Raw genomic sequence first — 15,006 nt, 5'->3', positions numbered from 1 at the left:
AGAGGGAGAGAGAGGGAGTGAGGGTGAGGGAGCGAGGGAGAGGGAGAGAGAGAGGTAGAGTGAGGGAAAGAGAGGGACCGAGGGAGAGGGAGAGGGAGAGAGAGAGAGGGAGAGGGAGAGGGAGAGGGAGAGAGAGAGGAAGTGAGGGAGAGGGAGAGGGAGAGAGAGAGGAAGTGAGGGAGAGGGAGAGAGAGTGGGAGTGAGGGAGAGGGAGAGAGAGGGAGTGAGGGGGGGGGAGAGAGAGAGAGAGAGAGAGAGTGAGGGAGAGGGAGAGAGAGAGGGAGCGAGGGAGAGAGAGAGAAGGAGCAAGGGAGAGTGAGGGAGGGAGAGGGAGAGAGAGAGGGAGTGAGGGAGAGGGAGAGAGAGAGGGAGTGAGGGAGAGGGAGCGAGGGAGAGAAAAAGGGAGCGAGGGAGAGGTAGCGAGACAGAGGGAGTGAGAGCGAGGGAGAGGGAGCGAGAGGGATGGAGCAAGGGAGAGAGAGCGAGGGAGAGAGAGAGAGGGAGAGAGGGAGCGAGAGGGAGGGAGAGGGAGGGAGGGAGAGAGAGCGAGGGAGAGAGGGCGTGAGGGAGAGGGAGAGAGAGGGAGTGAGGGAAAGGGAGAGGGAAATAGGGAGTGAGGGAGAGGGAGAGAGCGAGGGAGAGAGAGAGAGAGGGAGTGAGGGAGAGGGAGAGAGGGAGTGAGGGAGAGGGAGAGGGAGAGGGAGAGAGAGAGGGAGTGAGGGAGAGGGAGAGAGAGAGGGAGAGAGAGGGAGGGAGCGAGGGAGAGGGAGCGAGGGAGGAGGAGAGAGAGAGGGAGTGAGGGAGAGGGAGTGAGGGAGAGGGAGAGAGAAAGGGAGCAAGGGAGAGAGAGAGGGAGCGAGGGAGAGGGAGAGAGAGAGGGAGTGAGGGAGAGGGGAGAGGAGAGAGAGAGGGAGCGAGGAGAGGGAGAGAGAGAGGGAGAGAGAGGGAGAGAGGGAGAGGGAGAGAGAGAGGGAGCGAGGGAGAGGGAGAGAGAGAGGGAGTGAGGGAGAGAGAGAGGAGAGAGGGAGAGGGAGAGAGAGAGAGGGAGGAGGGAGAGGGAGAGAGAGGGAGAGAGAGGGAGAGGGAGAGGGAGAGGGAGAGAGAGAGAGGAGAGAGAGAGGGAGCGAGGGAGAGGGAGAGAGAGAGAGTGAGGGAGAGGAGAGAGAGAGAGAGAGGAGAGAGAGAGGGAGTGAGGGAGAGGGAGTGAGGGAGAGGGAGAGAGAAAGGGAGTGAGGGAGAGAGGGAGGGAGCGAGGGAGAGGGAGCGAGGGAGAGAAAAAGGGAGCGAGGGAGAGGTAGCGAGACAGAGGGAGTGAGAGGGATGGAGCGAGGGAGAGAGAGAGGGAGAGGGAGAGAGCGATAGAGAGAGGGAGAGAGAGAGGGAGTGAGGAGAGAGGGAGGAGGGAGAGAGGGAGGGAGCGAGGGAGAGAGGGAGCGAGGGAGAGAAGGAGACGAGGGAGAGAGGAGGAGAGGGAGGGAGCGAGGGAGAGAGAGCGAGGGAGAGAGAGAGAGGGAGAGAGGACCGAGAGGGAGGGAGAGGGAGCGAGGGAGAGAGAGGAGTGAGGAGAGGAGGGAGAGGGAGAGAGAGGGAGAGAGGAGGAGAGAGAGAGAGGGAGAGAGGGAGAGAGGGAGGGAGAGGGAGGGAGGGAGAGGGAGCGAGGGAGAAGGAGAGAGAGAGGAGTGAGGAGAGGGAGAGGGAGAGGGAGAGAGAAGGGAGCGAGGGAGAGAGAGCGAGGGAGAGAGAGAGAGGAGAGAGGGACCGAGAGGGAGGGAGAGGGAGGGAGAGGGGGAGAGGAGAGAGAGAGGAGAGAGAGGGAGAGGAGAGAGAGAGGGAGGAGGGAGAGGAGAGAGAGAGGGAGTGAGGGAGAAGGAGAGAGAGAGGGAGTGAGGGAGAGGGAGAGGGAGAGGGAGAGAGAAGGGAGCAGGAGAGAGAGAGACGGAGCGAGGGAGAGGGAGAGAGAGAGAGGAGTGAGGGAGAGGGAGAGAGAGAGAGGGAGCAAGAGAGAAGCGAGGGAGAGGGAGAGAGAGAGGGAGTGAGGGAGAGGGAGAGGGAATGAGGGAGAGGGAGAGAGAGAGGGAGCGAGGAGAGGAGAGAGAGAGAGGAGAGGGAGAGAGAGAGAGAGGGAGCAGAGAGAGGAGAGAGAGAGAGAGGAGAGAGGGAGAGGGAGAGAGAGAGAGGGAGCGAGGGAGAGGGAGAGAGAGGGTGTTAGGGAGAGGGAGCGAGGGAGTGGGAGAGAGAGAGGTGTGAGGGAGAGGGAGCGAGGGAGAGGGAGAGAGAGGGACGAGGAGAGGAGAGAGAGAGAGGGAGAGGGAGAGGGAGAGAGAGAGGGAGAGAGGAGAGGGAGAGAGAGAGAGAGAGTGAGGGAGAGGGAGAGAGAGAGGAGAGGGAGAGAGGAGAGGAGGAGAGAGAGGGAGAGGGAGAGGGAGCGAGGAGAGGGAGAGAGAGTAGAGTGAGGGAGAGAGAGGGACCGAGGGAGAGGGAGAGGGAGAGAGAGAGAGGGAGAGGGAGAGGGAGAAGGAGAGGGAGAGGGAGAGAGAGAGGAAGTGAGAGGAGAGAGAGAGAGGAGAGGAGAGAGAGAGGAGAGAGAGAGAGAGAGGGAGCGAGAGAGGAGAGAGAGAGGAGTGAGGGAGAGGGAGAGGGAGTGAGGGAGAGGGAGAGAGGGAGTGAGGGAGAGGAGAGAGGAGGGAGCGAGGGAGGAGAGGAGAGAGAGGGAGTGAGGGAGGGGGAGAGAGAGAGGGAGGAGAGTGAGGGAGGGGAGAGAGAGAGAGAGGGAGCGAGGGAGAGAGAGAGAAGGAGAAGGGAGAGGGAGAGAGAGAGAGGAGTGAGGAGAGTGAGAGAGGAGAGAGAAGGGAGCGAGGGAGAGGTAGCGAGAGAGAGGGAGCGAGGGAGAGAGGGAGCGAGAGGAGGAGCGAGGGAGAGGAGAGAGAGAGAGAGGAGAGAGGGAGAGAGGGAGAGAGGAGCGAGGGAGAGGGAGAGAGAGGGAGGGAGAGAGGGAGGGAGAGGGAGAGAGAGGGAGAGGGAGAGGGCGAGGAGAGTGAGGGAGAGGGAGAGAGAGAGAGGGAGCGAGGGAGAGGGAGAGAGAGGGAGTGAGGGAGAGTGAGCAAGGGAGAGGGAGAGAGAGAGAGGAGGAGAGGGAGAGAGGAGAGAGAGAGGGATAGGGAGAGAGAGAGAGAGGGAGCGAGGGAGAGGGAGAGAGAGAGGGAGGAGGGAGAGGGAGAGGGAGAGGAGAGAGAGGAGAGTGAGGGATAGGGAGTGAGGGAGAGGGAGCGAGGGAGAGAAAAGTGAGCGAGGGAGAGGTAGCAAGACAGAGGGAGTGAGAGGGATGGAGCGAGGGAGAGAGAGCGAGGGAGAGAGAGAGAGAGGGAGTGAGGGAGCGAGAGGAGAGGGAGGGACGAGGGAGAGGGAGGGCGTGAGAGAGAAGGAGTGATAGTGAGGGAGCAAGGGAGCGAGGGAGTGAGAGCGAGGGAGAGCAGAGGGAGTGAACGAGGGAGAGGAGCGAGGGAGAGATGGAGCGAGAGGGAGGGAGCAAGGGAGACAGCGAGGGAGAGGGAGCGAGGGAGAGGGAGCGAGGGAGAGAGGAGAGGAGAGGGAGAGAGGGAGCGAGGGTGAGGGAGGAGGGAGTGAGGAGGGAGAGAGGGAGAGGGAGAGGGAGTGAGGGAGAGGGAGAGAGGGAGAGAGGGAGAGGGAGAGAGCGAGGGAGAGGAGAGAGAGGAGAGAGGGAGAGGGAGAGGAGAGAGAGGAGAGAGGAGAGAGAGAGAGGGAGCAAGGGAGAGAGAGCGAGAGGGAGGAGCGAGGGAGAGAGAGCGAGGGAGAGGGAGAGGAGAGGAGAGAGGGAGCGAGGAGAGAGAGGAGAGAGAGAGGGAGGGAGAGGGAGAGAGAGAGGGAGAGAGGGAGGAGGGAGAGGAGAGAGAGAGGGAGTGAGGGAGAGGGAGAGAGAGAGAGAGGAGAGTGAGGGAGGGAGAGAGAGGGAGAGAGGGAGAGAGAGAGAGAGGAGAGGAGGGAGGGAGAGAGAGAGAGAGAGGGAGAGGGAGAGGGAGAGAGAGAGAGGAGCGAGGGAGAGGAAGAGGAGGAGAGGAGGAGCAGAGGGAGAGAGGGAGCGAGGGAGAGAGGATGCGAGAGAGAGGGAGAGAAGGAGCAAGGGACAGAGAGAGCGAGAGGGAGGGAGCGAGGGAGAGAGAGCGAGGGAGAGGGAGCGAGGGAGAGAGAGCGAGGGAGAGGGAGCGAGGGAGAGGGAGAGAGAGAGAGGGAGTGAGGGAGGGGGATAGAGAGAGGGAGAGAGGGAGAGAGAGAGAGGGAGTGAGGGAGAGGGAGAGAGAGAGAGAGAGGGAGTGAGGGAGGGGGAGAGAGAGAGAGAGGGAGAGGGAGAGGGAGAGAGAGAGAGGGAGCGAGGGAGAGAGAGAGAGGAGTGAGGGAGAGGGAGAGGAGAGGGAGAGAGAGAGAGTGAGGGAGAGAGAGGGAGCGAGGGAGAGGGAGAGAGAGTGGGAGGAGGGAGAGGGAGCGAGGGAGAGAGAAGGGAGCGAGGGAGAGGTAGCGAGACAGAGGGAGTGAGAGGGAGGGAGGGAGAGGGAGCGAGGGAGAGAAGGCATGAGAGAGAGGGAGTGATAGAGAGGGAGCAAGGGAGCGAGGGAGAACAGCAAGGGAGGAGAGGGAGAGAGCGAGGGAGAGAGGAGCGAGGAGAGAGAGCGAGGGAGAGAGGGAGCGAGGGAGAGAGAGCGAGGGAGAGGGAGCGAGGAGAGAGGAGCGAGGGAGAGGGAGCGAGGGAGAGAGGGAGCGAGGGAGAGGGAGCGAGGGAGAGGGAGCGAGGGAGAGGGAGCGAGGGAGAGGGAGCGAGGGAGAGGGAGCGAGGGAGAGAGGGAGCGAGGGAGAGAGGGAGCGAGGGAGAGGGAGCGAGGGAGAGAGGGAGCGAGGAGAGGGAGCGAGGAGAGAGGGAGCGAGTGAGAGGGAGCGAGGGAGAGGGAGCGAGGGAGAGGGAGCGAGGGAGAGGGAGCGAGGGAGAGGGAGCGAGGGTGAGGGAGAGAGGGAGGAGAGGGAGGAGAGAGGGAGAGAGGGAGCGAGGGAGAGGGAGGAGGGAGGGTGAGGGGAGAGAGGGAGCGAGTGAGAGGGAGCGAGGGAGAGGGAGCGAGGGTGAGGGAGTGAGGGAGAGAGGGAGCGAGGGAGAGGGTGTGAGGGAGAGGGAGCGAGGGAGAGGGAGAGAGGGAGAGAGGGAGAGGGTGTGAGGGAGACGGAGAAAGGGACCGAGAGAGAGGGAGCGAGGGGGAGAGAGCAAGAGAGAGGGAGCGAGGGAGAGAGAGCGAGGGAGAGAGGGAGCGAGGGAGAGGGAGCGAGGGTGAGGGAGTGAGGGAGAGAGGGAGCGAGGGAGAGGGTGTGAGGGAGACGGAGAAAGGGACCGAGAGAGAGGGAGCGAGGGAGAGAGAGCAAGAGAGAGGGAGCGAGGGAGAGAGAGCAAGGGAGAGGGAGCGAGGGAGAGAGGGAGCGAGGGAGAGAGGGAGAGAGAGAGAGGGAGCAAGAGTGAGGGAGCGAGGGTGAGAGAGCGAGGGAGAGATGGAGCGAGGGAGAGGGTGTGAGGGAGAGAGGGAGAGAGAGAGCGAGGGAGAGAGGGAGAGAGGGAGAGAGGGAGAAGGTGTGAGGGCGAGGAAGAGAGGGAGACAGGGAGCGAGGGAGAGAGAGCGAGGGTGAGGGAGCGAGGGAGAGGGGGAGTGAGGGAGAGGGTGTGAGGGAGAGGAATGAGAGGGACTGAGAGGGAGGGAGCGAGGGAGAGCGAGCGAGGGAGATGGAGGGAGGGAGAGAGAGCGAGGGTGAGGGAGCGAGGGAGAGAGAGCGAGGGAGAGAGAGCGAGGGAGAGAGAGCGAGGGAGACGGAGCGAGGGAGAGAGAGCGAGGGTGAGGGAGCGAGGGTGAGGGACCGAGGGAGCGAGGGAGAGGGAGCGAGGGAGAGGGTGTGAGGGAGAGGGATGAGAGGGACTGAGAGGGAGGGAGCAAGGGAGAGGGAGCGAGGGAGAGGGAGCGAGGGAGAGAGGGAGTGAGGGAGAGGGTGTGAGGGAGAGGGATGAGAGGGACTGAGAGGGAGGGAGCGAGGGAGAGGGAGCAAGGGTGAGGGAGCGAGGGAGAGAGGGAGTGAGGGAGAGGGTGTGAGGGAGAGGGATGAGAGGGACTGAGAGGGAGGGAGCGAGGGAGAGGGAGCGAGGGAGAGGGAGCGAGGGAGATAGAGGGAGGGAGAGGGAGCGAGGGTGAGGGAGAGAGGGAGAGAGGGAGCGAGGGAGAGGGGGCGAGGGAGAGCGAGCAAGGATGAGGGAGCGAGGGAGAGGGAGAGGGAGTGAGGGAGCGAGGGAGAGGGAGCGAGGGAGAGGGAGAGGGAGTGAGGGAGCGAGGGAGAGAGAGCGAGGGAGAGGGAGTGAGGGAGCGAGGGAGAGGGAGCGAGGGAGAGGGAGAGGGAGTGAGGGAGCGAGGGAGAGGGGGAGAGGGAGAGGGAGTGAGGGAGCGAGGGAGAGGGAGCGAGGGAGAGGGAGTGAGGGAGCGAGGGAGAGGGAGCGAGGGAGAGGGAGAGGGAGTGAGGGAGCGAGGGAGAGGGAGCGAGGGAGAGGGAGAGGGAGTGAGGGAGCGAGGGAGAGGGAGCGAGGGAGAGGGAGAGGGAGTGAGGGAGCGAGGGAGAGAGAGCGAGGGAGAGGGAGTGAGGGAGCGAGGGAGAGGGAGCGAGGGAGAGGGAGAGGGAGTGAGGGAGCGAGGGAGAGGGGGAGAGGGAGAGGGAGTGAGGGAGCGAGGGAGAGGGAGCGAGGGAGAGGGAGTGAGGGAGCGAGGGAGAGGGAGCGAGGGAGAGGGAGAGGGAGTGAGGGAGCGAGGGAGAGGGAGCGAGGGAGAGGGAGAGGGAGTGAGGGAGCGAGGGAGAGGGAGCGAGGGAGAGAGGGAGCGAGGGAGAGGGAGCGAGGGAGAGAGGGAGTGAGGGTGAGGGTGTGAGGGAGAGAGGGAGTGAGGGAGAGAGGGAGTGAGGGAGAGAGGGAGCGAGCGTGAGGGAGCGAGGGAGAGGGAGCAAGGGAGAGAGGGAGCGAAGGTGAGGCAGCGAGGGAGAGGGAGCGAGGGTGAGGGAGCAAGAGAGAGGGAGCGAGGGTGAGGGTGTGAGGGAGAGGGAGCGAGGGAGAGGGTGTGAGGGAGAGGGAGCGAGGGAGAAAGGGAGCGAGGGAGAGAGAGAGTGAGGTAGAGAGGGAGAGAGGGAGTGAGGGAGAGGGGGTGAGGGAGAGAGAGCACAGGTGAGGGAGCGAGGGAGAGGGAGCGAGGGAGAGAGGGAGCGAGGGAGAGAGGGAGCGAGGGAGAGGGTGTGATAGAGAGAGGGAGTGAGGGAGAGAGGGAGCGAGCGTGAGGGAGCGAAGGAGAGGGAGCGAGGGAGAGGGAGCGAGAGAGAGAGGGAGCGAGGGAGAGGGAGCAAGGGAGACGGAGCGAGGGAGAGGGAGCGAGGGTGAGGGAGCGAGGGAGAGAGAAAGGGAGCGAGGGAGAGGTAGCGAGACAGGGAGTGAGAGGGAGGGAGGGAGAGGGAGCGAGGGAGAGAGAAAGGGAGCGAGGGAGAGGTAGCGAGACAGAGGGAGTGAGAGGGAGGGAGGGAGAGGGAGCGAGGGAGAGAAGGCATGAGAGAGAGGGAGTGATAGAGAGGGAGCAAGGGAGCGAGGGAGAACAGCAAGGGAGAGGGAGCAAGGGAGAGAGAGCGAGGGAGAGAGGGAGCGAGGGAGAGAGAGCGAGGGAGAGGGAGCGAGGGAGAGAGGGAGCGAGGGAGAGAGGGAGCGAGGGAGAGGGAGCGAGGGAGAGAGGGAGCGAGGGAGAGGGAGCGAGGGAGAGGGAGCGAGGGAGAGAGGGAGCGAGGGAGAGAGGGAGCGAGGGAGAGGGAGCGAGGGAGAGAGGGAGCGAGGGAGAGGGAGCGAGGGAGAGAGGGAGCGAGAGAAAGGGAGCGAGTGAGAGGGAGCGAGGGAGAGGGAGCGAGGGTGAGGGAGCGAGGGAGAGAGGGAGCGAGGGAGAGGGTGTGAGGGAGAGGGAGCGAGGGTGAGGGAGAGAGGGAGAGAGGGAGCGAGGGAGAGGGTGTGAGGGAGAGGGAGCGAGGGTGAGGGAGAGAGGGAGCGAGTGAGAGGGAGCGAGGGAGAGGGAGCGAGGGTGAGGGAGTGAGGGAGAGAGGGAGCGAGGGAGAGGGTGTGAGGGAGAGGGAGCGAGGGAGAGGGAGAGAGGGAGAGAGGGAGAGGGTGTGAGGGAGACGGAGAAAGGGACCGAGAGAGAGGGAGCGAGGGGGAGAGAGCAAGAGAGAGGGAGCGAGGGAGAGAGAGCGAGGGAGAGAGGGAGCGAGGGAGAGGGAGCGAGGGTGAGGGAGTGAGGGAGAGAGGGAGCGATGGAGAGGGTGTGAGGGAGACGGAGAAAGGGACCGAGAGAGAGGGAGCGAGGGAGAGAGAGCAAGAGAGAGGGAGCGAGGGAGAGAGAGCAAGGGAGAGGGAGCGAGGGAGAGAGGGAGCGAGGGAGAGAGGGAGAGAGGGAGCAAGAGTGAGGGAGCGAGGGAGAGAGGGAGCGAGGAAGAGAGGGAGCGAGGAAGAGAGGGAGAGAGGGAGAGAGAGAGAGGGAGCAAGAGTGAGGGAGCGAGGGTGAGAGAGCGAGGGAGAGATGGAGCGAGGGAGAGGGTGTGAGGGAGAGAGGGAGAGAGAGAGCGAGGGAGAGAGGGAGAGAGGGAGAGAGGGAGAAGGTGTGAGGGCGAGGAAGAGAGGGAGACAGGGAGCGAGGGAGAGAGAGCGAGGGTGAGGGAGCGAGGGAGAGGGGGAGTGAGGGAGAGGGTGTGAGGGAGAGGAATGAGAGGGACTGAGAGGGAGGGAGCGAGGGAGAGCGAGCGAGGGAGATGGAGGGAGGGAGAGAGAGCGAGGGTGAGGGAGCGAGGGAGAGAGAGCGAGGGAGAGAGAGCGAGGGAGAGAGAGCGAGGGAGACGGAGCGAGGGAGAGAGAGCGAGGGTGAGGGAGCGAGGGTGAGGGACCGAGGGAGCGAGGGAGAGGGAGCGAGGGAGAGGGTGTGAGGGAGAGGGATGAGAGGGACTGAGAGGGAGGGAGCAAGGGAGAGGGAGCGAGGGAGAGGGAGCGAGGGAGAGGGGGCGAGGGAGAGCGAGCAAGGATGAGGGAGCGAGGGAGAGGGAGAGGGAGTGAGGGAGCGAGGGAGAGGGAGCGAGGGAGAGGGAGAGGGAGTGAGGGAGCGAGGGAGAGAGAGCGAGGGAGAGGGAGTGAGGGAGCGAGGGAGAGGGAGCGAGGGAGAGGGAGAGGGAGTGAGGGAGCGAGGGAGAGGGGGAGAGGGAGAGGGAGTGAGGGAGCGAGGGAGAGGGAGCGAGGGAGAGGGAGTGAGGGAGCGAGGGAGAGGGAGCGAGGGAGAGGGAGAGGGAGTGAGGGAGCGAGGGAGAGGGAGCGAGGGAGAGGGAGAGGGAGTGAGGGAGCGAGGGAGAGGGAGCGAGGGAGAGGGAGAGGGAGTGAGGGAGCGAGGGAGAGAGAGCGAGGGAGAGGGAGTGAGGGAGCGAGGGAGAGGGAGCGAGGGAGAGGGAGAGGGAGTGAGGGAGCGAGGGAGAGGGGGAGAGGGAGAGGGAGTGAGGGAGCGAGGGAGAGGGAGCGAGGGAGAGGGAGTGAGGGAGCGAGGGAGAGGGAGCGAGGGAGAGGGAGAGGGAGTGAGGGAGCGAGGGAGAGGGAGCGAGGGAGAGGGAGAGGGAGTGAGGGAGCGAGGGAGAGGGAGCGAGGGAGAGAGGGAGCGAGGGAGAGGGTGTGAGGGAGAGGGATGAGAGGGACTGAGAGGGAGGGAGCAAGGGAGAGGGAGCGAGGGAGAGGGAGCGAGGGAGAGAGGGAGTGAGGGAGAGGGTGTGAGGGAGAGGGATGAGAGGGACTGAGAGGGAGGGAGCGAGGGAGAGGGAGCAAGGGTGAGGGAGCGAGGGAGAGAGGGAGTGAGGGAGAGGGTGTGAGGGAGAGGGATGAGAGGGACTGAGAGGGAGGGAGCGAGGGAGAGGGAGCGAGGGAGAGGGAGCGAGGGAGATAGAGGGAGGGAGAGGGAGCGAGGGTGAGGGAGAGAGGGAGAGAGGGAGCGAGGGAGAGGGGGCGAGGGAGAGCGAGCAAGGATGAGGGAGCGAGGGAGAGGGAGAGGGAGTGAGGGAGCGAGGGAGAGGGAGCGAGGGAGAGGGAGAGGGAGTGAGGGAGCGAGGGAGAGAGAGCGAGGGAGAGGGAGTGAGGGAGCGAGGGAGAGGGAGCGAGGGAGAGGGAGAGGGAGTGAGGGAGCGAGGGAGAGGGGGAGAGGGAGAGGGAGTGAGGGAGCGAGGGAGAGGGAGCGAGGGAGAGGGAGTGAGGGAGCGAGGGAGAGGGAGCGAGGGAGAGGGAGAGGGAGTGAGGGAGCGAGGGAGAGGGAGCGAGGGAGAGGGAGAGGGAGTGAGGGAGCGAGGGAGAGGGAGCGAGGGAGAGAGGGAGCGAGGGAGAGGGAGCGAGGGAGAGAGGGAGTGAGGGTGAGGGTGTGAGGGAGAGAGGGAGTGAGGGAGAGAGGGAGTGAGGGAGAGAGGGAGCGAGCGTGAGGGAGCGAGGGAGAGGGAGCAAGGGTGAGGGAGCGAGGGAGAGAGGGAGTGAGGGAGAGGGTGTGAGGGAGAGGGATGAGAGGGACTGAGAGGGAGGGAGCGAGGGAGAGGGAGCGAGGGAGAGGGAGCGAGGGAGATAGAGGGAGGGAGAGGGAGCGAGGGTGAGGGAGAGAGGGAGAGAGGGAGCGAGGGAGAGGGGGCGAGGGAGAGCGAGCAAGGATGAGGGAGCGAGGGAGAGGGAGAGGGAGTGAGGGAGCGAGGGAGAGGGAGCGAGGGAGAGGGAGAGGGAGTGAGGGAGCGAGGGAGAGAGAGCGAGGGAGAGGGAGTGAGGGAGCGAGGGAGAGGGAGCGAGGGAGAGGGAGAGGGAGTGAGGGAGCGAGGGAGAGGGGGAGAGGGAGAGGGAGTGAGGGAGCGAGGGAGAGGGAGCGAGGGAGAGGGAGTGAGGGAGCGAGGGAGAGGGAGCGAGGGAGAGGGAGAGGGAGTGAGGGAGCGAGGGAGAGGGAGCGAGGGAGAGGGAGAGGGAGTGAGGGAGCGAGGGAGAGGGAGCGAGGGAGAGAGGGAGCGAGGGAGAGGGAGCGAGGGAGAGAGGGAGTGAGGGTGAGGGTGTGAGGGAGAGAGGGAGTGAGGGAGAGAGGGAGTGAGGGAGAGAGGGAGCGAGCGTGAGGGAGCGAGGGAGAGGGAGCAAGGGAGAGAGGGAGCGAAGGTGAGGCAGCGAGGGAGAGGGAGCGAGGGTGAGGGAGCAAGAGAGAGGGAGCGAGGGTGAGGGTGTGAGGGAGAGGGAGCGAGGGAGAGGGTGTGAGGGAGAGGGAGCGAGGGAGAAAGGGAGCGAGGGAGAGAGAGAGTGAGGTAGAGAGGGAGAGAGGGAGTGAGGGAGAGGGGGTGAGGGAGAGAGAGCACAGGTGAGGGAGCGAGGGAGAGGGAGCGAGGGAGAGAGGGAGCGAGGGAGAGAGGGAGCGAGGGAGAGGGAGCGAGGGAGAGGGTGTGATAGAGAGAGGGAGTGAGGGAGAGAGGGAGCGAGCGTGAGGGAGCGAAGGAGAGGGAGCGAGGGAGAGGGAGCGAGAGAGAGAGGGAGCGAGGGAGAGGGAGCAAGGGAGAGGGAGCGAGGGAGAGGGAGCGAGGGTGAGGGAGCGAGGGAGAGGGAGCGAGGGAGAGGGAGCGAGGGAGAGGGATGAGAGGGACTGAGAGGGAGGGAGCGAGGGAGAGGGAGCGAGGGAGAGGGAGAGGGAGTGAGGGAGCGAGGGAGAGGGAGCGAGGGAGAGGGAGTGAGGGAGCGAGGGAGAGGGAGCGAGGGAGAGGGAGAGGGAGTGAGGGAGCGAGGGAGAGGGAGCGAGGGAGAGAGGGAGCGAGGGAGAGGGAGCGAGGGAGAGAGGGAGTGAGGGAGAGGGTGTGAGGGAGAGAGAGCGAGGGAGAGAGAGCGAGGGAGAGGGAGAGGGAGTGAGGGAGCGAGGGAGAGGGAGCGAGGGAGAGGGAGCGAGGGAGAGGGAGCGAGGGAGAGGGAGCGAGGGAGAGAGGGAGTGAGGGAGAGGGTGTGAGGGAGAGGGAGCGAGGGAGAGAGAGCGAGGGAGAGAGAGCGAGGGAGACGAAGTGAGGGTGAGGGTGTGAGGGAGAGAGGGAGCGAGGGAGCGAGAGGGAGAGAGAGGGAGGGAGCGAGAGGGAGGGAGAGGGAGGGAGGGAGAGGGAGGGAGAGGGAGGGAGGGAGAGGGAGCAAGAGAGCGAGGGAGTGAGAGCGAGGGAGAACAGCAAGGGAGAGGCAGCGAGGGAGAGGGAACGAGGGAGAGAGAGCGAGGGAGAGAGGGAGCGAGGGAGAGAGGGAGCAAGAGAGAGAGAGAGAGAGCAAGGGAGAGAGAGAGCGAGGGAGAGAGAGAAAGAGAGAGCAAGGGAGAGAGGGACCGAGGGAGAGGGAGCGAGGGAGAGAGAGAAAGAGAGAGCAAGGGAGAGAGGGACTGAGGGAGAGGGAGCGAGGGAGAGGGAGCGAGGGAGAGGGAGCGAGGGTGAGGGAGTGAGGGAGCGAGGGAGAGATGGAGCAAGGGAGAGAGAGAGAGAGCAAGGGAGAGAGAGAGCGAGGGAGAGAGAGAAAGAGAGAGCAAGGGAGAGAGGGACTGAGGGAGAGGGAGCGAGGGAGAGGGAGCGAGGGTGAGGGAGCGAGGGAGAGATGGAGCGAGGGAGAGGGTGTGAGGGAGATGGAGCGATGGAGGGAAGGCGAGGGAGAGAGGGAGCGAGGGAGAGAGGCAGTGAGAGAGAGAGAGCAAGGAAGAGAGGAAACGAGGGAGAGAGGGAGCGAGGGAGAGGTTGTGAGGGAGAGGGAGCGATGGAGGGAAGGCGAGGGAGAGAGGGAGCGAGGGAGAGAGGAAACGAGGGAGTGAGGGAGCGAGGGAGAGAGGGAAGGGGGAGAGAGAGAGTGAGTGAGTGAGAGGAGAGATAGGTAGTGAGGGAAAGTGAGAGGGAGGGAGGGAGAGGGAGAGGGAGGGAGGGAGAGATGAGGAGAGGGTCTGGGAGATCCAAGGGTTTGGTAAATGCCCATCGTTGGGTAATGGCCTTACCATGTTAACGGTGGGCCTATTCTCAGCCAAGATGGACACCGTTCCCGTGGCAACACACTGCAGACAGAGATAGGGTTTACAATCAGGGAGGGAGTCACAGCCCCATCCAAAACCCACTAACACCCCCATCGCGAAGGGCAAGACCCGCCTTCCAGACCCTAACCCCGCGAGTGACCCAGCCTCCCCTACCTCACTGTCGGAGGGTCAGTGCTGAGGGAGGGCCGCACTGTCGGAGGGTCAGTGCTGAGGGAGGGCCGCACTGTCGGAGGGTCAGTGCTGAGGGAGGGCCGCACTGTCGGAGGGTCAGCGCTGAGGGAGGGCCGCACTGTCGGAGGGTCAGCGCTGAGGGAGGGCCGCACTGTCGGAGGGTCAGCGCTGAGGGAGGGCCGCACTGTCGGAGGGTCAGTGCTGAGGGAGGGCCGCACTGTCGGAGGGTCAGTGCTGAGGGAGTGCCGCACTGTCGGAGGGTCAGTGCTGAGGGAGGGCCGCACTGTCGGAGGGTCAGTGCTGAGGGAGGGCCGCACTGTCGGAGGGTCAGTGCTGAGGGAGTGCCGCACTGTCGGAGGGTCAGTGCTGAGGGAGGGCCGCACTGTCGGAGGGTCAGTACTGAGGGAGGGCCGCACTGTCGGAGGGTCAGTGCCGAGGGAGGGCCACACTGTCGGAGGGTCAGTGCTGAGGGAGGGCCGCACTGTCGGAGGGTCAGTGCTGAGGGAGGGCCGCACTGTCGGAGGGTCAGTGCTGAGGGAGGGCCGCACTGTCGGAGGGTCAGTGCTGAGGGTGGGCCGCACTGTCGGAGGGTCAGTGCTGAGGGAGGGCCGCACTGTCGGAGGGTCAGTGCTGAGGGAGGGCCGCACTGTCGGAGGGTCAGTGCGGAGGGAGGGCCGCACTGTCGGAGGGTCAGTGCTGAGGGAGGGCCGCACTGTCGGAGGGTGACCTCTGTGTGATCGAGGACGCTGGTTTCTCTCTTGTTCCCTGTGTCCTGTCCTCGATGTTACCGAAGCGGGTTTACCAACACAATCTGGACCCCTTGGGGGTAACCTACCTGAACCGTGAGCCAAGCATTAAAGCCGACTTTAACCATCTCCCAGGGATTGGTGGAGAGCGTTTCGAGCGTTAACAGCGGGATGGTCAGTCCCAGGACAACGTGGATTACCTGCAAGGCAATGGGACACTGCATTGGTATGGCACCAACCAGATGGGATAGACAATCTGTCAACCACACTCACATCCGACTGCGGAAATGGGTAGAGTTGGAGGCTGAACAGGCTGGGGCTGTTTTCCCCGGAGCGTCGGAGGCTGAGGGGTGACCTTATAGAGGTTTATAAAATCATGAGGGGCATGGATAGGGTAAATAGACAAGGTCTTTTCCCCTGGGGTCGGGGAGTCCAGAACTAGAGGGGCATAGGTTTAGGGTGAGAGGGGAAAGATATAAAAGGGACCTAAGGGGTAACTTTTTCACCCAGAGGGTGGTACGTGTACGGAATGAGCTGCCAGAGGATGTGGTGGAGGCTGGTACAATGACAACATTTAAGAGGCATTTGGATGGGGATATGGATAGGAAGGGTTTGGGGGGGATATGGGCCGGGTGCTGGCAGGTGGGACTAGATTGGGTTGGGATATCGGGATGAGTTGGGCCGAAGGGTCTGCGCTGTAACTCTCTATAAAAGCACCGTGCGAACGTTGGAGGGTTCGGAGTTGAAAGGCGGGGGGAGCTCTCGCTGTCGGAGCGGTGGGATTCGGAATCCCGGGCGCAGTTCCCCACCTCCCTCCCGCCTGGAATGCCACGGTGCTTCCCAGGATCGATTCCCGAGATGAAGGGGGATTGTGAGGGTTGTGTGTGTGTGAGGATCAGGGTGGGATGGGGTGAAACGCAGGGAGAGTTAGGGAGGCTGTTGCTAGGCAGCGGTGTGGCCTAGTGAGGCCC

General features: G+C 64.4%; 1 protein-coding gene across 1 annotated transcript in view; it reads right to left on the bottom strand.

Moving 5' to 3' along the window:
* LOC140468665 (uncharacterized) overlaps positions 1-15,006 on the bottom strand; it is a 72,986-nt gene that overhangs the window by 523 nt on the left and 57,457 nt on the right. The window contains exons 8-9 of the mRNA XM_072564742.1: positions 14,125-14,235; positions 13,060-13,139 (exon numbers count right to left, since the gene is read on the bottom strand). Coding sequence (XP_072420843.1) covers positions 13,060-13,139; positions 14,125-14,235 — 191 coding nt within the window. The remainder of the gene's footprint in view (positions 1-13,059; positions 13,140-14,124; positions 14,236-15,006) is intronic.

This window comes from Chiloscyllium punctatum, chromosome 47 (genome assembly GCF_047496795.1).
Source record: "Chiloscyllium punctatum isolate Juve2018m chromosome 47, sChiPun1.3, whole genome shotgun sequence".
Lineage (NCBI taxonomy): Eukaryota > Metazoa > Chordata > Chondrichthyes > Orectolobiformes > Hemiscylliidae > Chiloscyllium > Chiloscyllium punctatum.
Note: the sequence above shows the minus strand (reverse complement) of the source record. Positions and strands in the feature narration are given on the sequence as shown.